Source organism: Euwallacea fornicatus, chromosome 21 (assembly GCF_040115645.1).
Source record: "Euwallacea fornicatus isolate EFF26 chromosome 21, ASM4011564v1, whole genome shotgun sequence".
In the NCBI taxonomy this organism is placed as follows: Eukaryota; Metazoa; Arthropoda; class Insecta; order Coleoptera; family Curculionidae; genus Euwallacea; species Euwallacea fornicatus.
The window spans coordinates 690,805-718,797 of record NC_089561.1 but is presented as its reverse complement, the minus strand read 5'-3'; the positions used below and the strand labels follow the sequence as shown (position 1 = coordinate 718,797).

Genomic DNA, 27,993 nt, shown 5'->3' with positions numbered 1-27,993 from the left:
CCAAGAGTTGCAATGGTAATAAACGCGTTTATTTGACAATAATAAAAATATATAGAAATTATATAAAATTTGATTTGGTATCTTCAATAAATTCTTATTTACAAACACTACATTTATATAAACAGAATGCTACAAATACATGGTTTCACTTAATACTTAGAGCTTGCGCAACTTAACACATCCTACAAAATAATTATTATACCACTATTAGAACTAACTACTGCTGCATTTGGGAGCTCCTCTTCCTTTTACCAAACAGGGCTTCCCGAATGCGATGGGTCATTTTATCCTGTTCCCTCACAGAGTTTGGTCTGGGTGGGGAGCTTTGCTGTGACTCTGGTCTGGAACTTGCAGCATAAGTGTCTACAAAATAAATAAAAACATCACATATTTTCTTTGAATTTGCTGAAAAACTACAGAATTAGAGAATTATCTGCAAAAGAAGATTGAATGCTAGTGGGTTAGTGTGCAGTAATAAAGACAGAAATACAGTGCAAGAGTTAGTTGCTGATGCTACTTTCATGCTGAAAACTAACCATAGGGGCCTCCGCTGTTCTCATACATATTATACCTCTTCGAGTTATAATTTGGTGGGTCTGTTCGGGGCAGGGGTGGCGGAGGACTTTCTGCTGGACCGATTGTTATGTTATTATTATCATCAAGAGTTAGAAACACATAATGAGTAGTTAATTGTGTATTAGGGCATGAGAATGCTAGATAAAACTTGTAGTTGTAAATTGGCAAGTGGAGTGTATGTATATTACATCATATCTTCGACAAATATCGACAAAATTCTTGTCAAATTGGCTGCCGGATAACCATCGTACTGATTTCGATTTTTCGGCTCAGTTTAACTGAAGAAGTGGATTGTTTTCAGCTCATTGACTCACCCAATGTGTGCCTGCTCGAGTGAGACGAGCCGACGCTCCCGTTATTGGAATTCGTCTCATGCCTCAAAACCACATTATCCGAGACATCCGGGCTAGAGGTTCTGCTGGACTGCGAGCTCATTTCATCATTCACCTCCTGTGCACAAATGTTAGCTTATAACAATCGCAATATTCTGCTCCATTACCTTGTTAGGGACGTCGAAATGCAGCAATTGTTGGCTGGGGGGCAACCGCGCCCTAAACTTGATCTTATTGACCCAGTCCATCATCTCTACTTCAGAATTACAGGAGAAAAGTACTTCTGATCCGTCGACTATAATCAATCTGAAAGTGAACTTCCTCTTGTGGTAGTCTTCGGCTACAGAACACGAAGCATTGTGGATCGTGAGAGGGGCGCTGTTCGCTTTACTGGCCGCGAAATCGTCCTTGTTTTTGAAGAAGCACAGAAGCTGTCCACATAAAACTGTATAGGAATGCTTCCAAGCTCGATTAGAAGCTCTCTTAGAGCCAGGGAGGAGGGTTTGTTTACGCTCGAGGAAGCCTTCGGCTTCGACAGGTGGCAACTCCACATCTAACAAAAAAATTTAGTTCCATACGATGACTGGTTTCATGGGACTAACCTGGATGTTTTGCTTTAAAAGACCCTTTTCTTCGCGTAGTAAAAGAGGGGGTCCTTTTCACCGGTTTGGACCCAGGGCCCACTTTCATGCTCTCCGCCCTTTTGACCGCACTATCCGAGCCTCGTCTTAGGCGGTCTCTATCGAACATTTGAGCAACGGAATTAGTTTTTCTCAAGTTCACTACAATGGGAGTTCCAGTAGACGGCGGAGAGGCGGCTCGAACCGCGGAAATCAGGGGGGATGAATTGGAGGGCGTACCCATATGTTGTGACCCGAATCCTCCGGAGGGAGGAGGCCCCAAATGCGCCGCTTGGCCATTTAGTTGCTCTTCTAAAAGGTTATTTAAATGTCTCTTTATGAATGAACCAATTTAACGAGAAATAAGAGACTTACCAGGAATTTCCGAATATCGGTCTCCAGATTCCTGTTTCCGCATCTGCGTAATACGGTCCATTTCTTGCCTCTTTCGTTTTTCCAATTTCTCCAGTTCCAATCTCTCTTTTTCGGCCTTGCGGGCAAGCTCTTCTTGCTTAAGTTGGTCTGCAAACGCGGCTTCGAGCAACGTCAGCCGCTTTAAAGCTTCGAATTTGTCTTCCTGGGATTTGACCGTTTCTTCGAAATCGCGGTGTTTTCGTATAAGTTCCTCGACCTAAAAGGAAAGTAAATAATGATCGAAAATCTTCTACATTTAAGTAGGAAATCGTAATTCACCATCGACGATTACACTGTGTCTCGCCAATTGTCAAGAAAGTATATTAAAATTCTTGTCAATTGGCGAATGGTCTTTCATCCTTACGAACTGGTTAAAATAGAGCTGAAAGTAAAAAATTACCTGCGGGATACTCTCTCCGACCTTCCCCTCCCTCAAAATGTCCTCCCTGAGCACGAGCCAATTCTCCAACGTCTGTGCTTCCCTCTTGAATTGCTGCACATCCAAATTGGTGTCATATATTATCTTTCTTTGGTTCCAAATGTTGATCAGCAGCTCCATGCGCTGCTGTAGAATCGTAATCTTGTCCTCGATATCGTTCGCCAAAGGATGATTTTTTTCGATAAAGGTTTCGCCATTTTGATAGAACTTTGTGAAAACGGGTAACCGACTGTCTATTTCAGATTTGTAATCTTTGTGCCTGACTATCAGCAGTTCGGCTTCATTGCAATCTTGAGGCAGATCTGGCGCGGTGATTTTCGCCAGCATTTCGTTGATCCAGGCCCTAAAAACAAGCTCGATTAAGGAATGTTTTATGAGCTCCTCAAAATGCTTACAAAAGCTCCTGATACTCGTCGAAGTACGACTGCAATTGCTCGCTCTGCCGCAAATATTCGCGCTCTCTCTCCACTTTTACCAGCAAATTTTCCCAGGCAGACAAAGTGTCCTCTTTTTTATCGTCAATATGGTCCTTGGTATCCGGATATTCGTTAACTAATCTGTCGCCTTCTTGAATAATATATTCCACCCTTTCTCTGATGGCCTTCATCTCCGTCTCTAAAGCTTGATGTTTCCGAATTAGCTGCTCAATTGCCTCAGAGTCCTGCAGGTACGCCCCTGAAATTAAAATTAAAGTCAGCCTCAATGACAAATTCAGTTTATCAAGTCCTTACCGTAAATAAGATCGGACTCTTTTTCGTGAATCCAGGAAATAATCTCCTCGGCAGTTCTATCGAACAAATGCACCTGCTTGGCCCCATTCAAAGCCTCCTTTCTCGCATTGACCAGCTCCAGCAAATCCTCCCAGTAGCTCCTCAGTTCACTCACTTTCTGCTGCACCTCCGAGCTGTAGCTGCTTTTAGCGTTGATGATTCCGTTTCCGTTTTCGATGCACTGAACCACGCGAGGTTCGCTGTTAAGCAGACTCGCGTGGAACGTGTCGAAGGCCTGGATGAGTAGCTCCACGTGCTCCAGATCGGTTCCATATTCCTCCGAATCGGCTTTGTTAGTTTGTTCGCGCATCCAGTCTTGCACGTCGGCACACTCGTGGATGAATCCGAAGTACTGTAAGGCTTCGGCCAGGCGTACTTCGCGCTCCGAGACCAGTTTTCTAAGATCGTTGAATTCGATTTCCAGTTGTACCTTCTTCTGGGAAATGTTGTCCGAATCGAAGTGTTCTCTCTCGATTAGTTTGTCTGCGGTGCCTTTAAGTTTGTCAACGACCGATTGGAAAGACTTAATTTCCAGAGACAAAGCTTCCAATTTTCGTTGCAAAGACTGCGCCGAATCCTCGTCCTTTCCCACCTCTTTGGTGGCCAAGAAAGGTCTCTTTTCTTTGATCCAGGTCAGGGCTTCGCTCACTTCTTGGTAGAACTGGAAAATTGCAACATTACTGGTTTAGTTCATGTCTCAGAGTCAACAGCAAACATGAAGCTGATGAATGAATTTTTGATAGAAACTATGGATTTTTCCCCAAAAACAAAAAATAAATCACAATTTGGCAACATGGCCCGCGAGGCGTAGTGCGCCAAATCCCGAGCATTCAATCGCATGAAAGTGCCTCGTAGCCATATCGTGGTTTTAAGAATTACTGCGTAATTGCTTACCAAATGTGCCTCCAAGGCGTCCTGCAACCTCAACCTCCTAATACTGGCCAAATCTCTCACTTGTGTTAGCTGCTCCTTCACTTGATTAGCCCTCTCCCTTATGATGTGGGAAAGGGGGTGGTTGGACCGAGTCAGGTTAGTAGCTCGCGAAGCCAAACTCGCGACTATCGGCTCCCTCGCACCTAACTCCGATTCGATCACTTGATGTTTCTTGTGCAAACTCTGGACTGCAGCTAAGTTGTGCCCCAAATCTGAGGAAGTGCACAAACCCTCCCTCTCGTGAAGCCACTGCAGTTCGTCCTCTACATCTCTGGTGAATTGATGGAGCATACTTGCAGACTCCAGGAGGTCTCTGCGCACTTGCAGCGGCTCTTTCAATTGATGGAAGCGTGTAATTACCGACTCTGCCTTTTCTTTAATTTCGTTCGCCATGAAATGGCCGCTGTTGATGAATTGCTCTGAGGCCTCATGGATCTGCTCGCAGTTTTCTGAGTGCTGTTGCACGTCGTTCTCCAACGCAGTATGACGCTTCAGAAGGTTGTTTACGGTCACCAAATCTTTGCCGGTTTCCGTGGAATTGACCTGCGCTTCGACTTCGTTCAGCCAATTTTCGAATTCTTCCAACGACCTGTTGAAGAGCAATGCTTGATAGGCTTCGTTAAGCCTATCTCTCTTGAGGGTCGATAGTTCTAGAAGGTGTTTCCAGTCATTCTCTAACTCATCTAATCTTATTCCGATTTCATTTGCGGCATAATGGTCAGCGGCTATTAACTCTTTGCCCTCTTCCACCACGTTTTGAATGCGCTCTCCGCTGGCGATAACTTCGGCCTCGAATGTGGCGTGTTTCTGGATCTTGTTCTGCAGATTGCTCGGCTCTCTGTAGCTCTCGTCTCCGGCTACAGACAACTTTTGGCTCAGCCACATCTCCACGTCATTGACGTTGTGCAAAAACTGCTGCAATGCCTTGGATTTATTCAAGGTGTCCCTTCTTTCCGCTGCTTTGTTCAGCAACCGGTTCTTCCGATTCAGAATGGCATTCAGCTTTGATGTGACCTCAGAACTGGGTTTCACAGTGAGTATCTTCTCGGCGACTACCGATACTTCATTCACTCGCACCAATTGCTTCTCGAGCATCGCCTCGAAATCTGCATGTTTTCTCAGCAAAGTCTCCACGCTCCTCGGCGTGTCCCCCACGTCGTCGTTGTTCAAAAACGCCTCTTTGGTCGCCAGCCAGTTGTTCAATTGGTTGGCCTGCTCTTTGAAATCTTGAATGTTGTACTCGTGGTCCAATTCCAGCTTTGTTTGCTCCCAAGCCCCTTCGATTGTGTCTTGTAATTGTTGCAATTTGGCGACGTTGTCTACGATTACCGGAGCTTCCTTAAGGGGGCAAGTTTGGCCCTCGTGAATTAAACATCTGAAGGCCTCGTGCCGGCCCTTAATTTCCGCCCGGACTTCCTTGTGAAGCTGCAAGTGCGCCTCGGCATCAGAAATGCTGTTCGGTTTGTCATAGGCCTCCATCCTCTTGACCGCTTCACTGACCCAAATCTCCAAAGCTTTGACGTCGGACTTGAACTTCTCTTGGAAGTATGCTTTCTCTATTTGTTGCCTTCTGCGCAATTTGGCCTCGCTTAATTTGACCAGCAGATCTTCGATGGTCTCCAGCCTCTCTTGGAGGTGATCGGAGTTTTGCGGGTACTTCTGGCTCAGGTTGATAGCCTCCACGTGATGGTCATCGTCCACCTTGGATTTGACCGCCTTGATTTCGGCTTCGAGTGCGTCTTGCTTGCGCAAAACGACCTCCACCGATGCCAAGCTCTTACCGACGTCATCTACTTCCATGGCCTGTAACGAAATAAGTGATCTCTTTGAACTTGGATGCCGAGACGTGGAGTAAATATCGCACTTTTCACATTGGGGGTATTATAGTAACTACTTGCCTTGCATTTCTCCTTGATTCGTTCGATTGTATCGGCTACGTCTCGATCGAACAGGTGGATTTCCAAGGCCGCTGCCAGCTGAGCCCTGTACCCGTTCAAAGCACCTTGCAGCGACCGCCATTTTGCGATGAAAGCATCCCTCCTCTCCACCACTCCAGTCTGTCCCTGCCTCGCTAGTTTATCGGCCAATGAGCTGATGTTCTTGATCTTCGCATCGTCGATTCTCATGTCGCTGTCCACGTCGTCCAGTTTCCTTTGCAACTGCTGGCAATGCTCGTAGTCTTTCCCCGTGTCTCCCGCTTGGATCATCACCTCTTTGTCTCTGATCCAGGCCTCGAGCTTCTCCAGGAGGTTGGTGAATGTGAGGATATCTTGAGCCTCTTCTAATCCCTTGTTCCTGAGGTTTACGTCTTGGATGAACATAGCCCATACTCTCTGTAGTTCGTTCAGTTGTTTTTGAATCTCCGGACTAGCTTTGTGCTTCTTGGCGATGAGTTTTTGTCCGTTCGTCTGGACCTCCTCGATCCTGCCAATGTTTGCGGTGACCTCCGCGTGGAACGCCTGGTGTTTCTGCAGGATTTTAATTTTCTCCTCTAAATTGATGTTGTCGCTCATCTTCCCTTCAATGTCCATCTTCTTCTGCTTCTCGGCGATCCAAGTCATGGCCTCGGCCACGTCGCGGACGAACTCGGCGTACAAAAGGGCGTCCTGCAGCTGCTGGGAGCGCTGCGCGCACATCTGATGAATCCTCCGTCTTTTCGCTTGAATTTCCGCCAATTTCTTGGCAATTTGGTCGCTCTCGTAGTGGTTTTGTTTGAGCAGCTTACTCCCCGTTTGAATCAAAGCCTCCAAGTTTTTGTCCTGATGCGCCACTAGTTTCTCGAACGCGTCGTGCTTCTTCAGCTGATTGGCGACAACATCTACAGTGTCGCCGAAATCTTTGTGGCTCAGCGCGGCTTCCTGCACGTTGGAGGCGTCTTCCAAACTTTTGGCCTCTTTCAAAAACATGTGGAAGTCGCACAACTGGTCCAAGTGGATTTTCTTCAGCTGCCAAGCCGTGTGCAGTTTCTCCCGTTCTTGTATGAGAACTTTGTATCTCTCGATCGCTTCTGCAGCCGCGTAGTGCCCGGTCTGCTCCATCGCAGCTAAGTTATCGGCTGCAGACTGGAAGTCCGTTTCTCTGGCCTCGATTTCTCCCTTCAAAGCCTCGTGTTCGCTTTTTAGGACCTGAGCCCTCGCGGCGCTCCTCACGTGCTCTTCGGCGCTAATCGTCAGTCTGAGATTTGTGGCCCAATTTGTTAAATCCCTGACTTGAGCCAGGAACTTCTGCAGGTCGATACTGGCTTGCAGCTGGTCTTTGCGCAGATCTGCTCGTTCCTTTAAACTGTTCCAAGCGTCCACCACCAGAGCTTGTTGCTGCTGAATTTTATTCCTGTTTGTGGGGTAAATCTTCTGAAGTTTCGAGGCGTCCTCTACCAGAACCTGCAGCTGCGCCTCCAGCACGACCAGTTCGTTTTCGAAGGCTTCGTGTTTCCTGAAGAGGGCGATGGCGGAGTTCAAGTCTCGCCCCAAATCGGTCCCCAAAGCGGCGTTCTTGGCCTGGATTCTCTGCAGGGCTTCCGCCACGTCCCGGTGAAACCGGTGGATTTCACCGGCTGCGTTCAGACGCTCTTCCCGCTTCTTCACTTGTTCGTGCAGATTGTCCCAGGATCGCCTATAAGGAATCGACCGTTAGGGACATTTTATGGAGGTAAATAAAGAGTGGTAATGTTAGAAAATTACCTGACACGGTCGTGCTTTTCCTGCACCTCCACGCACGCCTCTGACGGGACAGTGTCAATTCTAGAACAAGTTAGTTCCCACACCATGTGATTTTTTAAGGGTGCAATTGCAGTGCCGGCTTGGCAGATTGTATTATCATTATTATTGATAACGAAGCGTGCAAATCTGCCAAGATGCACGGAAAACGAAAGGTGTGCGTGCACATTAAAAGTGTCCCAACCAGCAAAATCTTAGAAAACGAAAATCAAAGAGATGAGCCGCACCTGGTCACTCTCTGATAGCCAAAGCGACGCAATCTGTCGGTCGTAAATTTAAATAATTTTTTTTGCTAGTTGGAGAATCATGACCTCGCCGATTAGGACACACAGAAAACCTCACACTACACCCCCACAAGCTGAAGTTTACGTCGTCAAACATACACTTACTCTAGTTGATTTTGCTTGTTCTGAATATCTAAACTATAGGGATTTTCATTAGCCAACAGCTTCTGAGCCAGCGCCTCGCACTGCTTGTATCTCTCAGCTCCGGCCTCAATCTTGTGCTTCAGATCGTCAAATTTGTTCTTCAGTAGCTGTAAAAACGTACGATTGCACACTAACGAAGCTTCCAGCCCTGAAACTATTATACCAATAAATGTTCGTAATCCTGTCCATAATCCTCAGATGAAGCCTGTAACAAGTTTTCAGCGATCCAGCTCTCCAGTTCGTCGGATTCCACAAAGTACTCGTGCCGGAATAGCGACTCCATCAGGCGGTGTTGCCTAACTGCCGCCTTCCTCTGTAGGGACCTCACCAAGTGCTCCAGCCCTGCCTGTCTTTCTGCGATCAGTTTGGCATCGGGGTGGCCTGATTTGACCATGGTTTGCGCCCCATGGCCCATTTCCGCGATTATGTTGTTGTAAGTGTCCAATTCCAGCTCTAGGGCCTGTACAAAAAAAAACAATGAGTTTTCCCCTCAAATGCCTAATGAAAGAAGGGGAACTTGCTTTGTGTTTAGTAAGGAGTTTGGTGGCCGAATCTCTGTCCCTTCCATAATCGTTGCTGTCGAGAATGTTGGCTTTTTCATTAAGCCAAGACTCCACTTCACTGGCTTCAAAGAAGTATTGTTGGGCCTTAAGGGACAGGTCTAACTTGCTTGCCCTTTTGGCGGTGCTGTTGTCGAGCTCTGCCCAGGCCTCGCGCAACTTATCGCACAATTTCTTGATCTAAAGGCAAAATAAAGATTTTCGTCCATAAATTATTCTCGAAAGAAAAACTCACATTAGCCCCCTCCGGGTGTCCCTGATCGATCAATCCTTGACCCAACTCCAGAACCTTGTCGATTCCAGGCTTGTGACCCACAATCTCTTCACGAAGTTTCTTGTTCTTCTTGTGGAAGTTTTGGGCTTGGTGCAGGCTATTGGGGACCTCCTCTGAAGTGGCCAAAGGCATGTGCTCCTTTATCCACTGCAGCTCCGAGTCGATTTCGAATCCGAACATGTAGAACCTCAGGGCTTCCTCTAGTGCCGCTCGTCGGGCCAAAGTGGGCGATTCGAGGTCTTTCAGACGTTTTTCGCTGGCCAAGGCGTTTTGCCTGATTGAGGCCGAGTCGAAATGCCCATCGTCAGTCATATCGTGACTTTGAACCCCTACGCAAACACACGAATACGCTCGATTCAATTGATGAAATAAATTAATTACCTAAATCGTGGACTCTGTTATGGACTTGGCTGAGCTCGATTTCTAAGGCTTCGTGCTTCTTGAGCAAGTCTCTGCAAGACCTCAGGTCCACTCCAACGTTTGTGCTCTTCAAACTTGCGTCGATTTCATTTAGCCGCAACTGCACGTCGTCCACTGCAGCGTTGTACGTCTCCTGCGCTTCCGCCTGTCTCAACCTTTTGCCCTTTTCCAAGGACACCCCCACTAGATTCTTCCAGGCTTCCCCCAATTCCCCCAAAACCTTGGCAACGTCGTCTTTCTGATAACTGTCCTGCGCAATTAAAGCTGATCCTAGTTTAGTAACGCTGCGCAGTTGTCCTTCGTTGGCTCTCAGTTCGCGCTCAAACGCCTCATGTTTCTGCAGTTTCCTTTCCAGATTATTCAAGTCCCGGTAGCTTTCATCAGAGGCGGTTTTCTGCTTCTCGGCCAGCCAGACTTTGAGGTCGTGCACCTCAGCACAGAACTCCTGGTAGTTCTTCGAGGCGTCCAATGCGTTGGCACGCTGCTGACAGGCGGCTTTTACGGCTTTGCGTCTCTCCAACACTTGATCCCTCCGATTTGCTATGCTATATTACATTTCTGTCAATTGCTGTCATTGTTTTTGTCGAGTGAACTTACGCTTTGCTGTCATAATGCTGTTCGGCAATCAAAGCTTCGGCTCTCTTAACGAAAGCGGCAAGTCGCTCGTCTTGGGCAGTGAGGGTGTTGGTAAAAGCGCGGTGTTGCTTCTGCAGAGCCTCCACTTCGTCCAAAGAGCTCTGAAATCGTTGTCGCGTAAGCGAAAGGTACTTTTGAAGCTGAATAAATATCTCACTCCGAGTTCGGAAAATTCCAAGAAGGCCAAATGGGCGGATGTAACTGCGTCGATATTGTCTGCCTCCTTGTTGAACTCTTGCAATTTGAGGCATTGCTGCAGCCAATGCTCTTTCTCCTTCCATCCTCTGGAAATGGCGGCTTGCTCCGCATCTAGACGGTCGATCAAATCTTTCACTTCCAACAATTCAGGGTTTGTTTTGAGGAGTTTGCGGCCCAAATCAATCAGCTGCTGGAATCTGAAAATAAACGTTGAATCCATAGAAAAATTATTAGCGCTACGTGGGTTACTCCTCGCGCTTACTCGTCATCTTTGGTTCGTATTTCCGCCCTCAAATCCTGATGGTCCTTAATCAAAGCTTCAGCAGTCTGTACGTCTTTCACCAAATTATCCGCATTCAATCGATCTTTAACGTCAGTCACCCACTTGAGCAGCTCCTTGGCGCCGTTGGTGAAAATCTGCTGTCCCACTGCATCCTCAAGTCTCGCCCTCCTCTGTACCGCTTTCTCCTTGACTTTGGCCCACAGTTTGTCGATTTCGCTCTGTTTCTCAGCGATATTGCGCCTCTCCGAGGGATACTGAGCCTGGACATCATTTGCCAACAACGTGACTTTGTTGACTTTCTCTTCGACTGGGGCCAGCTCCCTTTCTAGGTTGTCATGTCTTCGCTGCAAGGCCTGAACGGTCTTTAGGTCGTGTCCGGAAACTGGGTCTTCCAGTTGCATCAATTTTTCCAACATCCAGTCTCGCGCTTCTTCGCAGAGTTTGTTGTATAGCTCAACACTGCTGGCGCCCTCGAGGCTCTTTTCTTTCAGGGCTTTGAGGCGATTGAGTTTCTGCCAGGCCATTTGGATTTGCCGGAAGCGCGCTCGGACTTTGTCGATTTGAGAATGATTTTGTTTCTCAAATTCTTTGACCTCCCTCTCGAGATCGTCCATTCTTCTAGTGCTCGCAGAAAGATCCGTGACAAATTTCTACGTAACAGCAAATTCAAAATTTTTGCGCAAAAGAAACAATAACGAAACTCACCTCGTACTTTCTTTTAGCCTGCAAGACACTGTCGTTGGAGTCCTCGACAGCCAACATCTTTTCCTTATCCTTAATCCATCTTTCAAAATCATCACACTCCCTATAGAACGTGAACAACCTTATGGAGTCCTCAAGCAAAGCTCGTCTGGAGGCTGCAATATCCTGCAACCTCTCGTAGGTATCGTTCAACTGCTTTTGTCTCTTGGGAACGCTGTTGCTGTCGTCCAGTTTCCTCTTCGCAGGCCTGGGCGGGCGTCGCACCTTGACGGGCACTTTCGTCTTCACCATTTTCGTTTTCTTCACTTTTTGCACAGTGCGAACGGTCTCGGGCTTGCGCACATTCACCTGGATTATCCGGGGCTCGATTTCCACAACGTAGTTGGCAGGGGCGAAGCCGTCGCTACCATCTGCCTTACGCACACACCACCAGTCAGGATTGCTCTTGTTGAGGAGGAACATCACCTCGCCCTTGATCATGGTCAGGCCGTGGTCGCTGAACGGGTAGAGGGAGCGCACTTGAGGCACCGTCTTCTCTTCGGTAATTGTGCGGTACTCGACTTTTTCCACGGGTTCGTCCACCATCACTTCTGTTGCTACCATTCTGGAAAATGGGGAAATAAGGTTAAATTTCGGCAAAGGCGTATGAACAACAAACACGTACATAGCGACGTTGTATGATTTTGTATTCTCTGCATAGTTTCAATACACTAAATAGAAAATTACGTTTTTGTTTTTTCTTTTGAAACTCACCTCATTTCATATTGAATGTCCTCAAAATTGTCCGTAACATCGACCTCGGCGTTCAAATCCAAATTGGAGATTCCCGCTTCGATAAGCCTGTTGGCCTGCAGGTTTAAGCTCTGGATATCGCCCTGGTAGGCCTTGAGCTCTCCCTCTAGATCTTTGTGCCTCTGTAGGAGAGCAGCGGCGCTGGGCTCGTCTGTGCCCAAGTCCTTCGAAGTCAAAATCGATTCTTTTTCCAGGAACCACGATTCGGCTTCATTGGCGTCCGCGTAGAACTGATAAGCTTCAGCGGCGTCCGCAAGCTGCTTTTCTCGTTCTTGGGCGAGTTTTTCCAATAGTTCCCAGGCTTTCTTGTTCCTGTCCATGTGTTGCTCGATTTCGGCAGCTCTAAAACAATACATTTTAGCCCCGATGGATTTCCATTACTTTTAAATATTTATTATACATTTTTTATACAGGGTGAGGGAGAGAATGGGCCAACACTAAACTGGAGATATTAGACGCCAGAGTGTTGTGATCGCGCTCAACATGGCTTATGTCAATGTCGCTGGTTTAAGAGCTTCATCGTTTTTTGAAAGTTTCAATGTTACTCTAAAATATCTCGATAATTGAGAAAAGTTTCATGGGATGAGCCTGAAAATTGATAGTTTTAGGGCTTTTAGTGTGAGAATTATGAGTTTCAGGGTTATTTTGACATTGCCTCCAGGAGGCGCCAGTCGTACCCGGTAGTGAGTAATCTCTGACTCACCCTGTGTATTAGCGTCGTATGTGGACGCGAAGTAAACCAAAACCTACCTGGGATGCTTTTCAAAAATGAGCTGCTTCCCGGTAGCCCCCAGTTGGTCGAACTTATTCCTCCTCCGTTTGATTTCGTCCACCAAGGCCTTGTGCTTCTGTTGCAACGATAGAACGCTTCTCAAGTCCTTTGCGGTAATTCCGGCCTGGCAAATCCTTTGCTTCTCAATTAGCCACCCCTCCTCATCCTCTTGATCTTGGATGAACTGGTAGAAGTTTCTCGCTTCTTCCAAAAGGATTTTTCTTTTAGCGCTGATTGTTTTAAGCTCCTTGTAAGCCTCTAATAGATCTCCTAATTTCTTCTTAACTAAATCTGCTTCTTTGGGATTTTGAGCCGCTATCTGTTCTCCTGTTCGCACCAGTTTCCTCTCGCTCTCTCCTAAACTTGACACTTGCAATTCCTGCAGCGCGTGTCTTTGCAGCAAATCCTCCACTGCCATTAAATGAATTCCTATATCCGTGGATGATAAGTCGATTTTTAGGTGTTCGATGCTGGCTAAAGTGGTGTCGATTTCCCTAAGGATGGCCATTACCGCCAACATTCTATTAAGATTCGCTTTGTGCTTCTCTAGGAGTGTTATGAGCTCCTTCCATTGACGCATAATTTCCGCCTCTCTCGCCTTGACTTTATCGGAATTCCTGTAATTTTCCTTCACTAGTTCGTTGCACATTTGAGTCAAATCATGCACGCGCTCCTCCCTTGCCAGTATGTCCGCGCTAATCGCCTCGTGCTTCTTCACTGTGGCCTCAACTTGCGCCAAATTCGACCCGTAACGAGGGTCTGATAACACCTGAATCATTTCCTTCAAGTAACCTTCTCGTAGAATGCTCTTTTTGCCGAATTTGTAGTTGAGTTGCTCCAATCTCTGCTGCCGCATCAACTCGTCCCTCAAAGCGACCTCTCGCTGATGTTCCGCTTTCTCCAAAATCTCCCAAGCCCTCTCAATGTCCTGCACCAGCTTCCCATCGGCGGGATTGAACATTGGTTGTCTCAGTTCTTTAAGCTGAGTGTTGATGTTGAAGTATAGAGCTTCGATCTCGCTTCTCTCTTTGTATTTCGGAGGTTTCTCTTGGGTTCTATATTGACCGAAAGACACCAAGAGACCCTGAATGCCCTCTAGGGAGTTCGAGAAGCCTCTATCGTCCAATTCCACTATTTTCTGATTAATCCAGTCCAAAAGATCGGTGGTGAGACCGTCGTAGTGGCCTTTCTTCTTGTCTGCATCTACCATTTGGCTCACGATTTTCGCAATTCTCCTGCCGCTCTTTTCCTCGTTTTTCATGCGAGCGAAGGTATGATAATATGAAGCTACGTAAGTCATGATACTCTTCTCGTCCGGCCTTGAGGTGTCAATATCTTCTGCGTCCAACAAACTGGGAATTCCCAGCTCGTTGTTGGCCACGTCGAATGCGTGATTGAGGTTGTCGAAGTTCCTGTTCCCGACCAGACGGTTGTAGTCGAATAGGTCGGGCCTATGGGCGTGGATAAGGGCGTTAAAGCCCAAACCGTTCCTCCACGAACCGGAAAAGTCCTTGATTTCAACTCCATTGTAGCCGTGCGTTTTTCGTTGGGCCCACAGGAGAAGAGCGTCTTTGGCCGATTTTCTTTCGCTGCTCTCGTTTTCCTCGTCCTGAAAATTAACGAAGACAATGAAGATTTAAACGTTCGGTTATCGAACACCTACCAATTGAATTTCGATCTCCTGTATCTGAAACCGTAAAATAATGGTCCAAATCAATCCCAGGATCAACCTGGGATTGCCATCGACTATGTCTTCGGCTCCGATACTTTCCAGCCGCACTTTCGTGTGCAAGAACGCCAAACTCTTGTTGACGTTCTCGATTTTGTGCACGCGCATCTTTCCATTATTGGGCTTCGCCAATTTCTCACCCGATATCACCTCGAGGAGTTTTAGTAGTTTTCTTCCATCTGCCAAGTCGACGAACAAGTCGTCTACTTCCATACGGGCCTAAATTATGAAAAGTCATTGACCGATGTTATTACGCAAACCAAGCAGGTCACTGAAGCTACTTATGGAACGCAACTATCATTTTTCCAACTAACCTTCTGTAAAAACGAGTTCATCCATTTCGTAAACGTTTTTTTCTGAATGTGCAATCTCTCCTCCTGTAGAACCTTGATCCGACCCTGTTCGAACTTTTGAACTTCATCCCTTTGACTCATGTTGGTTCTGTGCTGGAGTGAATAGCTTGAGCTGGTTTCATACTGCAGCGAACCAGCTGAAAAAAGAAAGGAGATTTTAAAATTTCCTCCATGTATGAGTAAATAAATCAGATCACAAACAGGAAAAACATGTTCTAATAACGAATCCGTACGAAGAATTAATCCAATATCGTAATACCTGCATCGGATGACGGTTTTCCCAAGGTATCGATTGGAATTTAAAGGCTTTCCGTGTGATGATTATATGGTTCTAATAATGATGAGATAAACCGATAAATTTATCGATGCCTAGACCGGAGAAGCCGATCTTTAGAGAAAGAATAATCCGAATTTTTTTTAACAATGAGGTATTTGTTTATCGTATTTATGGACAGTAGATGTCACAGTTTTTCCGAAAAATAATAACTTTCCCGAGAATCGCGAGTTGAATTGAAGAAAAAATACGTAAAACCGCCATATTCGGTCTCGCTCGTGCCCGTCGATGTTATATCCCTATAAAGCAAAAAAAAACAGATAGCCAAAATGTCCTTAAATCTTTAAACCACAGAAAAATTTCTCCGCCGCGCATTTACTCTCATTTAGCGCAATTTAACCAACACCGCCACAGATGATCGGTTAAGAGTAAAGTCTCGAGAGTGGGAAAACTCCAAAATCTCTAGTTTCCACAGGAACAAAATCCGTTTTCGGCTTAAAGATCACCATTAGGCCCCACTGCGTTTTTGTCCTCTTCGACAGCCCATGCGAATCGCAAACAAATCCGCCACAGGTAAATGTCACGTGATCATCCGCTTGGCCAACCAGTAGGAAAACTCCATTTATCTATGACGTAAGGCTTGACCGACTCTAATCGTGGGAGTCTCTAATTGACAGCAAAGGCGTTTTTCGAACGTAAATATTTCAGTCGCCAAATCGTCAAATGACACGCCTCGACTGTGAACTTCGAGTTCACTTCTTCGCGTGTAACCTCAGCATGACAGAAGGACCAAAACCGCTTCGCCCGCATTAAATTACCGGCCACATGGGCATAAATTTGAATATCGAGCACCGAAACAAACTGTGAACATAGTTTTGCATGGGACTAGACGCGACCATTTAGCCATGAACCCTGAATCAGCCGAAAGAATCGAGCAATTGTGTGCGAAGGTCAATGGTGAAACAGCGTCGAAATTTTGATGGTTTATTAGCCCGATAAAGGACATCTTACCATCTGCCTGTTTTAAACTATCGTTTTTATCTTAAGACAAGTGGGGCAAAACTGTGATTTATCGCGCTTCTCGTACAAAAATTCCGGTAAATGTGTGTTTTATTTTAAATCTATTTTGATTCGAAAAAAGGCAGACGAGTTGATTCTCTTAAAGCGACAACATATCACCATAATGAAGAGCAGCATGTACGGGTTAAAAAAAAACTCAAGAGAAAGGTGTAATAATATGATTTATGGAATATTTCCCTAAGGCTGCGTTAATGGTTTCATGTATTGCATGTTTAAACATTTCCCTTGCAGCAAAACCAATGCCAACATTAAATTATTATGATCGTGTCCATTCGAGCTTTGCGTGCCTTACAGATTTCTTGAAAAATTATCTTTTTTCGAGCAAAATTATTGACACTCTTAATGTCAAAACTCGTTCTATGTTCGCATCGAATTTGGTGTTATCATTTGACACGAAAAACGGTCTGGAGACTTTAGAAAATTTGCTTTACGACGTTCGACACTTTTGTATTTGCACTGTCTGACGGTTAAATTACGAATCGATCAAAATTATTTGCAATAAATAGTACACCATGTCAATATTAACTCAGACCCAGGTACTCGGAAAGTAAGAGCAAATGATCTAATCTTGGGACTCCCCATAAACCCGATAACACTTGTCAAACCCCACTTTCAAGTGTCATTCCATCCACTTCGCAACTTCATTGCTTGATGTACGCTGTACTTAGTTGTGCGCAAACGCTAAAAATTCCAAACTTCATCTAAAATTATTGAAGGAACTGCCCGCCTCGACTGGCCACTCGTTTTTGACGGGATGTGTCAAACTCCGATGTGATTTTAACGATCATTGTCAATGGAGTTTGACACATTTCAATATTCTCCATCCAGCACTGGATGGCAGCTGCTTCATCACCCTGTATATGCCGAAGGTCACCGAAGCCGGCTAAAAATGTTGTTGGGTGCAGTGCAAAGTTTGAAGTTTAAATAATGTAGATAGTTCAGGTTGTATTTGAGGATTCGGCCCTGAAAATTCTTGCAACTTTCGATTTGTGTTATGTGGCTACAACGATAAATCTACTTAATCGTTTTAAGATTTCAACACAATTAAACTTATTTTTATTACTCAAAACCCATATATATATATATATATATATTGACACCAAATTGGGTAATATATCAAATTTTGTAATCCGAAACGATGACGAATTTTTTTTCTGTAGAAAGAACACTTTTAATAATAACACCTGAAGTGGCGGCTTAACTGTTTGTTTGTTCACATTTACTTAAGGGTCCTCAGATTAAGTGTCCAATTCCAAAACTTCCGAGTTCAACGTTGACTTCAATGTGAAATCGCTATCCGGGTCGCGATACCGCGACTCGAAATAAAATATTTTTAGGGTCAAGTTACCTCCCGGTTTAACTTTATGTCATACATCGATTAATTCTTTTTGATCGATTATTATGCATTTGAACTAACACGTTTATGAATCTATATAAATAGCTCATACGACAATCAATCGTGAAATTCTCGTATCTTATCTTTACGCAGAGAATAATAAATATTGGAGGAATTCAGCGACGTCCTAAAATCGTGGAAGATCGAACGCGCTCGTGAGTTTTCAAACCAATCCCCGCCCCAAATAAACTCCCTGAGCGGCGCGGACGCACGCAAACTAGCACAAACCTCTTACAGTGCCGCCGTTCGAATTGAAGAGTCTTCTTAACGGTACTAGGCCTAATTAACATCTCATAATTATTGACATTACACAGTGGCGTTAATTGGTATTGTCGCCGCGTGCTTTTTTAATTGTGAGTCATTGAGTGTTTCTTTTTGTTTACACTACATGCGGCCCACAGCTCGCCCACATGAGTGTGGGTGCACTATTTGCATAGAAATTTTTATGACTTCATAATTTACAGAAAAAAACACACACACACACACACACACAATAGGAGGGTTGTTTGTTTGTAGATCTGCCGTCGATATCAAGTAAAATAGCTCAGACTCGGGATCGAGTTCTAACGATTCATTTAAGTGTGTTTCCGTTGTAGTTTCGTGGCAATAATGTGTGTTTAATTAGTTAAAACCCGTCCCGAAAATAGATTTGACGCAGGTTATTTTAATTAAGGCAGCATTAGGTAATAAAACCACTTGACTTTTAGCCGCCATATTTCAATAAACAACATGACGACAAGCTCGCAAGTGTGTTAGTACAAGTTCCGTAGATCTGAAATTTCCCCCTTATCGCATTGGAAATTTTTCTGCTCTAATACCCGCTGTTCTACAGAGCAAACACTCGCCGACCCGATTGCAATAATTGCTAAATTCAGAAATAAACACTACGCCCTGCATCAAGCCACATACATACCATGTGAAAATTGCTTATTCGCAGGCTGTAGCGAGTGATACCGTCTCTCCATGTTTTCTGGTAATCGAAGAAAGGGCCAGGTCACGAGATGCTGCTCTTTAATGAAGCATTTTCCATAACAAAACCGTTACACTTCTCGTGTTATCAACAGAGTTGACGTAGGTACCAGTACTAAGTCGTAAAACTACTGATACTGGATTTTTATCATACATACCTAGAACTTATCTCCAACCTGATGAGATAATGATGTTAAGCGTCGAGAATTGCTCAGATATGTGCAATCGCCCAAACAAAAAATCATACATCACAGTAAATTACCTTATACTAGAGTTTATGCGAGAACCTCTTGAATGTGTTTCTATTAACTCGTGTCAGTACAAGGTACGTGATCTAAGCTTCTTTAACACTAACTTAGCGTGTACTTACGTTATCACTTAACAAAAGACGCTGCATATTTCGAAAAATGTTCAATAAAATCGGGAAAGGAGTATTCATGGGGTTTTGAATCACGGCAAGCGCCGAACAGCCCATACTCAGAAATGACGTCATAATTTTACGAAGAAGTTTTGCAGGCATTTGAATCGTGTGTTTAGAAACTCGTGGACGTTGGGTACCGCTTTGCCTAAAATAAGTTCAAAACGTAGAGAAGCAACAATCGAAGAGAGAAAACTAGAGATGGGGCTTTTTAAGAAAGGTAATTCATTCTGGGATGTCGGTGAGACTGGAGGAAAAGGTCGTGGTACAGTTCGATATATTGTATAAAAACATATGAAGTATCCGGAAATATCGAGGACGGCCGTCGGTCTGGAAAACCATCGAAACTGGATGATCAAGATGAGCGTTTTACATCAAGAAGTATGAAAAAATCCACTTTAAAGTCCATCCGACGCAGCTGCGGCCTTGCGAGATAGATCTGGAGCGAGTGGCACACCAAGAGCCATTAGAAATTCCCCGAACAAGACGGGATTCACGGCTCACGTAGCCAGAAGAAAGTCTGACGTTAATAAAGCAAACGGGGAAAAAAGACTCCAGTTTTCAAATTGACGTGTTAATAAGCCTTTAACTTCTGGAAGAAGTCACCTTCTCTGCTGGAAGCAAATACGGCGTTTGGGATTCCAATGGACGGGAACTAGTGCGAAGGAAACCAGGAACTGCGTTGAACAAAGGAAATCTAAGGCCCCCCGTCAAACATGGCGGAGGTGGTGTCGCGGTGAGAGGTGGTGTGTGGCGACCATTGGAGTGGGAAATTTGTTTTTTCGTGGACGGCATTATGGGCAGACGCGTCCATCTGAATGTTTTAAAAGAAAATTTAACAGCCGGTGCCGACAGATTGCACCTCGAGGGTCGTTATCATTTTCAACACGACAACGAGCCGAAACGTGCAGCAGAGATAGTCCGTCTGTGGCCGCTCTATAACACTCCTCACGGGTTGCATACACCTCCACAACCTTCAGACATTAACCCGGTCGAAAATTTATGGGTAGAACTAGACAGACGCATTCGGAAACCTCCAATTACGAACGAAGAGGAACCGAAAGCCGATTTATTACAAGAATGGAACGAAATCGATCCGAATGTGACACGTAATTTAATAGTTTCAATTCCACGACGTTCAGTTGCCACAGTAAAAGCAACAGAACATCCCTCCAAGTACCAATTATACCATCACCACAGTACCATACACCGATACCATAGTATAAATAACATTTCACTGTATGAGTACTTTTTTCCTATTTTATTGAACATTTTTCGAAATACGCAACGTTTCTTCTGTTAAGCGATAACATAAACACACGTTAAGTTAGTATTAAAAAGCTTAGATCGCGTACTTTGTACAGGCACAAATTAATATAAATAAATTCAAGAGGTTCTTGCATAAAACGTATCATAAAGTAATTTTCTATGATGCATGAATGCTTTTTCCGCGGCCGCATACAGGGTGTTGCATTTAAAGCTGTGACTGAAGATCGCTCAAAAACGAAACGTTGTATGAAAAAAGTTTCCGTGAAGTCCGGTAAAGCGAGAGGGACGCGTCATGGAGATGATAACTTTTAGCCAAAATGTCATTTCAAGAGCAATTTTTTTCAAGGCGCAACCCTGTATCTTTTTACAGATCCTTTTAGAAGTTCAAAAAATAAATATCTTTAATTTTTTCTGTAAGAAAACGTCTAATAAAAAATCTTTAATTTTTTATTAGACGTTTTTCCACAGAATTATCCCTGATTTTTGTCCAATTTTTGAGATACGCGAAATTATTGCATTTTTTTTCCTAAAAAAGTTTTGCAATACATATTCTGCTTAAAACTCATAACAATCCTTCTATCAAATCGAAAAAAGAAGTTATTTGCACTAAAGAGAATATTTTCTTAAATTTCCTCTTGTGAGAATTTCCCTTGTGGCGAGGTCTACAGGAAATCGATATTCTTTCTTCGACAATCAATCTGATGGTTTTGTGCGAAACTATTGAAAAACTATTCTTTCCCTTTCAAAATTCAACAAATAAAATGGTTCGCTACACTTTGGATGGAAAATTAGAAATGTTTTTTGTTAATGGAGAGGCTGAATGAAATGTTGGTCGGGCAGTAGAACTTTATGCTGAAAGACTTCCGGACGAACGAGTTTCCGGTTGGAAGATTTTCAACGGTACCACTACAAATTTCAAAGGAACCAAAACGTTGGAAAAAAAAAACGCAATATCTCTCGAAGTGCAACACACGAAGGCAAATAGCAGATCTTGCAGCTGTTGCCGTCGCTCCTCATGTAAGTTCTCTTGAAATTGCTGCTGGCTCAGGAATATCAAAGACAAGCGTCCGAAGAATTTTGCAGGTGAATAAATGCCATCTCTACCACATTTCCTCACATCAGGAACTCCATAGAACTGATTTTGAAAACCGAGTCAATTTTTGTAATTGGGCAGAGCAACAATTAATTGAAAACGCAAATTTCTTCTCCAACATTTTGTTCTCGCCCCATGGAGCAGTGAATCGCCATAATCTGCACTTTTGGAGTGTTATAAGCTCACAACGGCTTAGCGCCGTTGAACATCACAGACCATGGTCAGTGAATGTATGGTGCGGTATTATTGAGGAATATTCAACTGAACCTTTCTTCGTTGAAGGAAACTTGAGTGGAGAAACGTACCGCAATTTCTCGCGTGATAATATTCAGGAATTGTTAAAAAAAAAAACGCTCTGATTGAGATTAGACGGGGGATGGCGATGACCGCTGTCCAGCCCATTAGAATGTCTCGTGAGATTCTGGATGGAATGTATCCATATCGATGGATTGGACGGGGCGGTCCAGTGAGCAGGCCTCCTAGGTCGCCGGATCTGACCTCACCAGATTTTTTTCTCTGGAATTTTTCAAAGGACAAAGTTCGTGCAGAAGTGCCAACAACTGCAGACCACATGAAAAGGAGAATTGAAAATGCGTGTCGATTGATAAACGGGGAGATATTGCGCAGCGCAACCAGTTCTTTTTGAACACGAGCTGAGACGTGTTTGGAGCAGGAAGGACGTTGCTTTGAACATTTGCTTACGTAAGTTTCTCAAATCAGGATTTTGAATTAATTTGCCAAATTATTATTATTTTTTTTTTTTAATAGAAATATATATATATATTGTTTTTTTGATTGGATGAACGGATTGTTATGAGTTTTATACAGAATATGTATTGCAAAACTTTTTTAGAAAAAAAATGCAATAATTTCGCCTATCTCATAAGTTGGACAAAAGCAAGGATAATTCTGTGGAAAAACGTCTAATAAACAATTGTCCAAATAAAAAATATTCATTTTTTGAGGTTCTAAAAGGATCTGTGAAAAAATACAGGGTTGTCTCTTGGAAAAAATCGCTATTGAAATGACATTTTGGCTAAAAGTTATCATCTCCATGACGCGTCCCTCTCTCTTTACCGGACAACTTCTATTTGAAACTTTTCCATGCAACATACCGTTTTCGAGTGATCTTTACAGCTTTAAATGGGATACCCTGTATATTTGTGGCATTAGGTGTGGCAATGGTTGTTAAATATTCAGTTCATATCGAAGTTGTAGGAAAGGATTCACGATTGCGTTTATTCCGTCTAAAACATTAGTGGTCGTTTCGCAGAGCTCGAGCAATAAACCGTGCGGTTTCAATGCGATTAGAAGACCGCGGCAAATGCAATTTTTCTAAATCCATTTAACGAAATAACGTGAAATGTTAATCGGCTAGAATGCGAGCGATATTGGAACGCTCGTTCTTAAACTCGCCAAGGTAATCGACTTTTATTCCTCGGTGAAACACATTCTCGACGGTCGCAAAAACACATGAAAACAATCATTTACATACCGTCGTTCGCGGCCTTATTACATCTTACTCAGAAATGGCTTAATAATCGTTAAACTGGAACACGTTTGTCTTTCAAACAGAGAAATGTACAATAATGGACATATTTAGTCGCCATTTAGTCAACAAGATTTTTTGGAACGCGGCTCTGTATGACCGAACGCAATCGTCAATCGACATACGACGGTGCCGCACCTCGTAAATCTTCCCTCAAACGCTTTAAAACTTTTAAATAAAGCGATGACTGATTGTGAAATGGAAAAATATCGGTAAACGAAAGGCGACACAGAAAACAAACACCGGGTGTGTCTTTCGCTAACCGTTGGCTCATAAGCACCATCCAATTCCATTGTTAATAAAACTGAATGAGATACATAAATCTATCCGCGGATTCCGAAACCGGCAAGGGAAAAATTTGCATTCCTGAAGCTGTTGGCATTTATAAATAATATAATGTCGACCTAAGCACTTCTCGATTAAATTATTATTATTGCGACACGTAAGCCACATTTTTATTATAGTACAGTGAATGAATACCGAGAATGTCGTAAACGTAGCGAATAAAACAGTTTCAACCGCTGTTGGAATTTTGATGAAATTAGAAGAAACACAAACGGGGTGAAGGGCGCTGGCGTTAATCACCGTTCGAGTTTGGTCGTCTCAGAGGGGTCCAGCATCTGCTTATCATGTAATTCAGATATACTGGCTCCGTTGCATTAATTATTGGGCTTTCTCTTGCCGTTACCTATCTCCCATTTAAATACTGATAGGTTTATTAAAGCATATAGATGGTCTATCGACCAATAAATCAATCATTTGAGCGAAATTAATGACAACAACCGAGAGGAGAAAATTACAGGGAAAAGTTCTGTTTGCTGTTACGGTTAACGTAGTTTCAAATTATTTATTAATGGAGATAGTTTCTCGGTATTTTTTTTATAAATTTCACAAATGCACTTGTAAAACTGGGCACGACTTTAAACAGGAATTTTTTAAATTTAATTCGTGAAATAACGACCGCCATTGTTAGTGTCCAATGATTGGGATACAAAAGCTGGAAGCTGTGACGTTTCTAGGATTCAAGAAACAAATGACAAATGTAATAGCCCCAAATTGACGGCCGTTTGAATAACAAAAACACAAAAAGAACGACGTCATCGGAGTACCCGTTCGTCGTCTGCTAAAGTTTATAATCGCTCTTTTAGTGTTTTCACTAACAATGGTGTGGTACTGGACTTTTCGTGATACAAATAGCTTTTTTTCGCAATCCAGCGCAACCCATTATTCCCTCATTAATACGCGAACGGAATTTTTCAAAGCAAAGTTATATAACAACATAATTAAACAAAGCCTTATGGGTACATTCCGTACTAAAATGGCGTTCGGACCATTAACGGCCTGCCGAAGAACAATTACTCATTGTTAGATCTCACTTTGGCGTGGTATTTGTAAAATAATGGTTGTTTGCTCTGCTTTAGTACCATCTCGTAAACAACGTAGAGGCTGCTCCTACATAAATAATTAGCTTTTTCTATTAAGATTTATAATCAGCACCCATCCTGACCCAGTAAATCGGCCGTCAAACAATGAGGAAACTGAAAGATGCCGGTAGCGTACCGATTCCGCGTAGGTACAAAGCAGAACATGAAACGTGGAAGAATGTTGGTTCGTGCTATGGCCATTACTTCGTATGGTATTCGGGTACGGTACGCACACACCGATGAACTAATAATCCACCCACATACCACGGATTGTAGTTCACCCCTTTGTCGAGATCTCTCGTCAGCCGTCAAAATGGCCGAATTTATGCAGCCACAGTTGCTTTCCATGAGACGTTGGACCGAGGTGCATAATACCTGGCGGCCATTTTGCGGCCAGAAGCAGTTTAATTACTATTTTAAACCATGTGGTGACCACCGAACATACAATGTAAGACCCGTTAAAGGTGATCTGCAACAGTGTCATCATCACCGGAACGCCTGAGGCCGGGCTGATGTCACCTCCCTACACTCTTCTGATGTAATTATTACGTTTCGAAGACTAATAAATTGGAACTATTTATATCTGTTACTCTCCTTTTGGCGTATTAAGTACCGGAAGGACTATCTCTTTAGCGTAACATCTCCGATTTGCTAAAGGTGGTGATGAAAGAGTGGCGAAAATCCGAAAGATTAGAGGTGGAATGCATCGCGCCCATATTGTCGCAACAGGAGAAACGCATTAGTAAAATGTGTTTTTCGTGTTAGTATGAGTCGGTTTTAAGCACTTAAACCAGTTATGACCAGGACCCTTATGTTAAGACCCCTGAAGCTAAAACCCTTGTTGCTACACCGATCTTTATCTAAAATCAGCCTTTCAGACACGCGTACAGGGACAGGCGGAAATGTGTGTTATACCCGAACTTCTCCCTTGAATATAAGCAAAAGAAATGGGGCCGATCGCTGATGTGTAGGAGCACATGGGACTTTTCTTAAAATCTCTCTTATTCATTACTCTCACGAAGCCGAAGACAAAGGACGCCATCGCCTATAGAATTTAATGGGAAATCCTCCTGAAGAATGCGAAATTAAGCGTATTATTGTTATTTAACACCATCCCGCAACTGACACAGATATCCGCGCTCTTTGGCCAATAAACTCACCTACTTAAGAACCGGTTAACTTCGCGTATCCAATCCTCTCATTACTATTATAGTTATTATTATTACATTGGCAACTAATTTCATTATCTCACATCTTGCAAATTCCCTGTCGTAGAGCCGTAAATGCTGCGAAGCTTTAATGGACCTCAAAATGCTCCGGTTCTGCGGTTGGTTGGTGTATTAAACGACCGTTAACCGAAGTCTTAGTAACAGTTTCATCTAAGTAGACGGCTACCATTGACCCAAGGGAATTGCGCAACTGGTCGCTATCAACATATCGGACATGCAGTTTTATCGTTTTATTACCGGAGACGCGGATTGACTCACTGACACAGAAATGAGCCCCTTCGGTGTGTGGACAAACTCACCTACTTTTTGAAACCAGTTTTCGTGGTCGCGGTATTATATGGCCGATTCGGTCAGTTTCGTTCGCCTACGTGAGACCGCAGCGACCAAGAATCTGGCACCAAGTTTTCCAGAAAGCAAAATCCGCGCCTTTGAAAGAAACTTACCGCTCCCGTGCTCGCAATAATAAACATACACCACATCCACGGATTCACTGATAAATTTATACATAACGGGTGAGGAATCCTAAACACAAATGCCAATTTGGGGTCCCTGGAAAGGCTAACCACACGCAAGTTCACGGGTAATTATCCCGGTTAAAGACAGACATGAGCAATGCGATGTAACGTTTCTGGTAGTAAATTTAAATAACCGGCGCATAAAGAAGCCAAAAGGCCTCTGCGAGGGTGTAACACGCCTCCGGTTCTAAAGATAGAAACAAGGAATGCTGCCGATGTGGAGGAAACCCTTGTTTAGTTCTATAGCACATCAAAGGAGAAGAAAGCCATGTGTGCCTGGCACAAAGGGGGAATAATGCGTCTCTAATTATTGAAAAGTCGCCTTTTTGGTCGCGTACGCAAGGCTCCTCTTTATATCGAGGCCAAGCTTCTTGTTAGACAAATAATGTACCAAATTATCAGCGAATTCCATTTATCAGGCCGCTAATTACCCTCTTAACTAATAATAAGACAACAATGGTAATTAATGCGATCATCATTATCGCAGTTAATTTACATTAATTCAAATTGTTGCCCTGGAATAATACACAAATATCTTGGATGATGTGTAGAGATTTTCCCATGATTCGCTTATTTGAGTTAAGAAGCCGCGGCTGCTCCATTAATTAACCAACTAGTCATGTTGGTTCTCCTTCTAATTTTACTTTTACTTTGAAAAACTGAATTTAAAGTGGCACGTTAATTGCTCATTTAACGGAGCCGCACCGAGCATGCAGAAGGGAGACTGGTTTCACCCTGTGTGCAGACGTTCGAGATTTAGACGTTGACTCGAGCGTTTGAAGAACGTTTTCTCTGAAAAAGGTATCGAGAAAATGAGTATTCGTCTCGGCGAAGTGCGTTCAGCAACGCATCTTAATACGACATTAAGACACTATCGTTAAGCAACACCCTGTGTATCTCCACCGGTTCTTCCAGCTTTATGCTCGACGAACTGTCGCGCTTTCTACCCGCGCGTCTTCGCCGTTTTCCCCCCATTTTTTTTTTACCCTCTTGGTCACCGTCCCAGGTTCGAGAACATCGTTATCACCCGATCAACCTGGTTGTCCGATCCCCCGGTTTAGGACCATCCCGAATGTGTCACATTTTGACATTTCATTCACTTTTAGGGTATCCACCGAGACACACGCGATGTCGCCGAACAATGGGATGTCGGCAAGGACTGTTGATTTTTCAGTTTTGATTAATAATCATTAAATTGAATAAAATAGTTCACAGAAATGCTCCGCTGCTTGGTAGGTATTAATTGAGTGAATGGCCTGAATTATTCAACTATATCTCCTGTAATATTCACCCTTTCAGGACTTAAACAAAAGATGGTATTTGCTAACGAACTACGCATGCAGGCAGAGCCATTGAATAATACCATGAGGACGAATATGGCCAGTTAGTTGATTCTTTTTCCGGCAGAAAAGGCACGTCCTTGAGATGGCGAGTACCACTTTCGTGGTACCATGATGGGTCTGTTTGCTGAGGCTGAAGGCCACTGGAAGCCCCAATGCCTTTTCTTTGTTATCCCGATTTCTTGAGCGTTAGACACGTGAAAACGGTAAACTTTTAATCTACACTCGAGCTGTGGCAGCTCTACAATCCCACGAAGTTAATCCGTACATCTCTGGGCTTACCTATATAAAAATTAGTTCTTCCCTTATTGGCTGCTATAATGCCAAGTTAATCCAAAACACACAGTACTGTAGTTCAGACACTATATCCTCGAAAAACGCACACACAAATGCCCGAAAAACCACACAGATACATGTAATGTTCGGGCGAAAACCGCGTCGTTTGGTCAAGCACCAATTCGCCTTTTACCGAAGAACTCTAACTAAATTC

General features: G+C 43.8%; 1 protein-coding gene and 1 long non-coding RNA gene across 5 annotated transcripts; one reads left to right on the top strand and one right to left on the bottom strand.

Annotated features, from left to right (window-relative positions):
* Nucleotides 1–7: 7 nt before the first annotated feature.
* On the bottom strand, nt 8–27,993 carry kst (spectrin beta chain, non-erythrocytic 5 kst). 4 transcript variants are annotated; one of them, XM_066294644.1, is made up of 26 exons: nt 27,786–27,993; nt 14,909–15,084; nt 14,529–14,813; nt 12,844–14,474; nt 12,055–12,435; nt 11,305–11,905; nt 10,579–11,249; nt 10,276–10,513; nt 10,080–10,219; nt 9,444–10,027; nt 9,024–9,391; nt 8,750–8,968; nt 8,392–8,688; nt 8,190–8,335; nt 7,765–7,824; nt 5,983–7,696; nt 4,046–5,887; nt 3,113–3,812; nt 2,777–3,056; nt 2,343–2,724; nt 1,904–2,159; nt 1,511–1,840; nt 1,076–1,461; nt 891–1,026; nt 537–626; nt 8–363 (listed from the first exon to the last, which is right to left on the bottom strand). In XM_066294644.1, exons 2-26 carry the CDS (start codon nt 15,026–15,028, stop codon nt 218–220), a joined length of 12,003 nt encoding a protein of 4,000 aa, XP_066150741.1. In that variant the 5' UTR covers nt 15,029–15,084; nt 27,786–27,993; the 3' UTR covers nt 8–217. The 4 variants fall into 4 exon arrangements, with proteins under 4 accessions (XP_066150741.1, XP_066150738.1, XP_066150740.1 ...); XM_066294641.1 differs by lacking the exon at nt 27,786–27,993 and adding an exon at nt 18,611–18,769; XM_066294643.1 differs by lacking the exons at nt 537–626; nt 27,786–27,993.
* LOC136345695 (uncharacterized) lies at nt 18,959–22,180 on the top strand. Its single transcript, XR_010733185.1, has 3 exons — nt 18,959–20,624; nt 21,146–21,370; nt 21,437–22,180. It is a non-coding gene; the product is annotated as an uncharacterized lncRNA (long non-coding RNA).

Excerpts from the sequence above, each read along its gene's own strand:
- kst (XM_066294641.1), bottom strand. The coding sequence starts at position 18,662 with ATGGAGAGACGGTATCACTCGCTACAGCCTGCGAATAAGCAATTTTCA. Across the intron at positions 14,814-14,908 it reads TGAACTCGTTTTTACAGAAG|GCCCGTATGGAAGTAGACGA; the intron begins GTTAGTTGGAAA and ends TTCATAATTTAG. Across the intron at positions 7,697-7,764 it reads GAAAAGCACGACCGTGTCAG|GCGATCCTGGGACAATCTGC; the intron begins GTAATTTTCTAA and ends GATTCCTTATAG.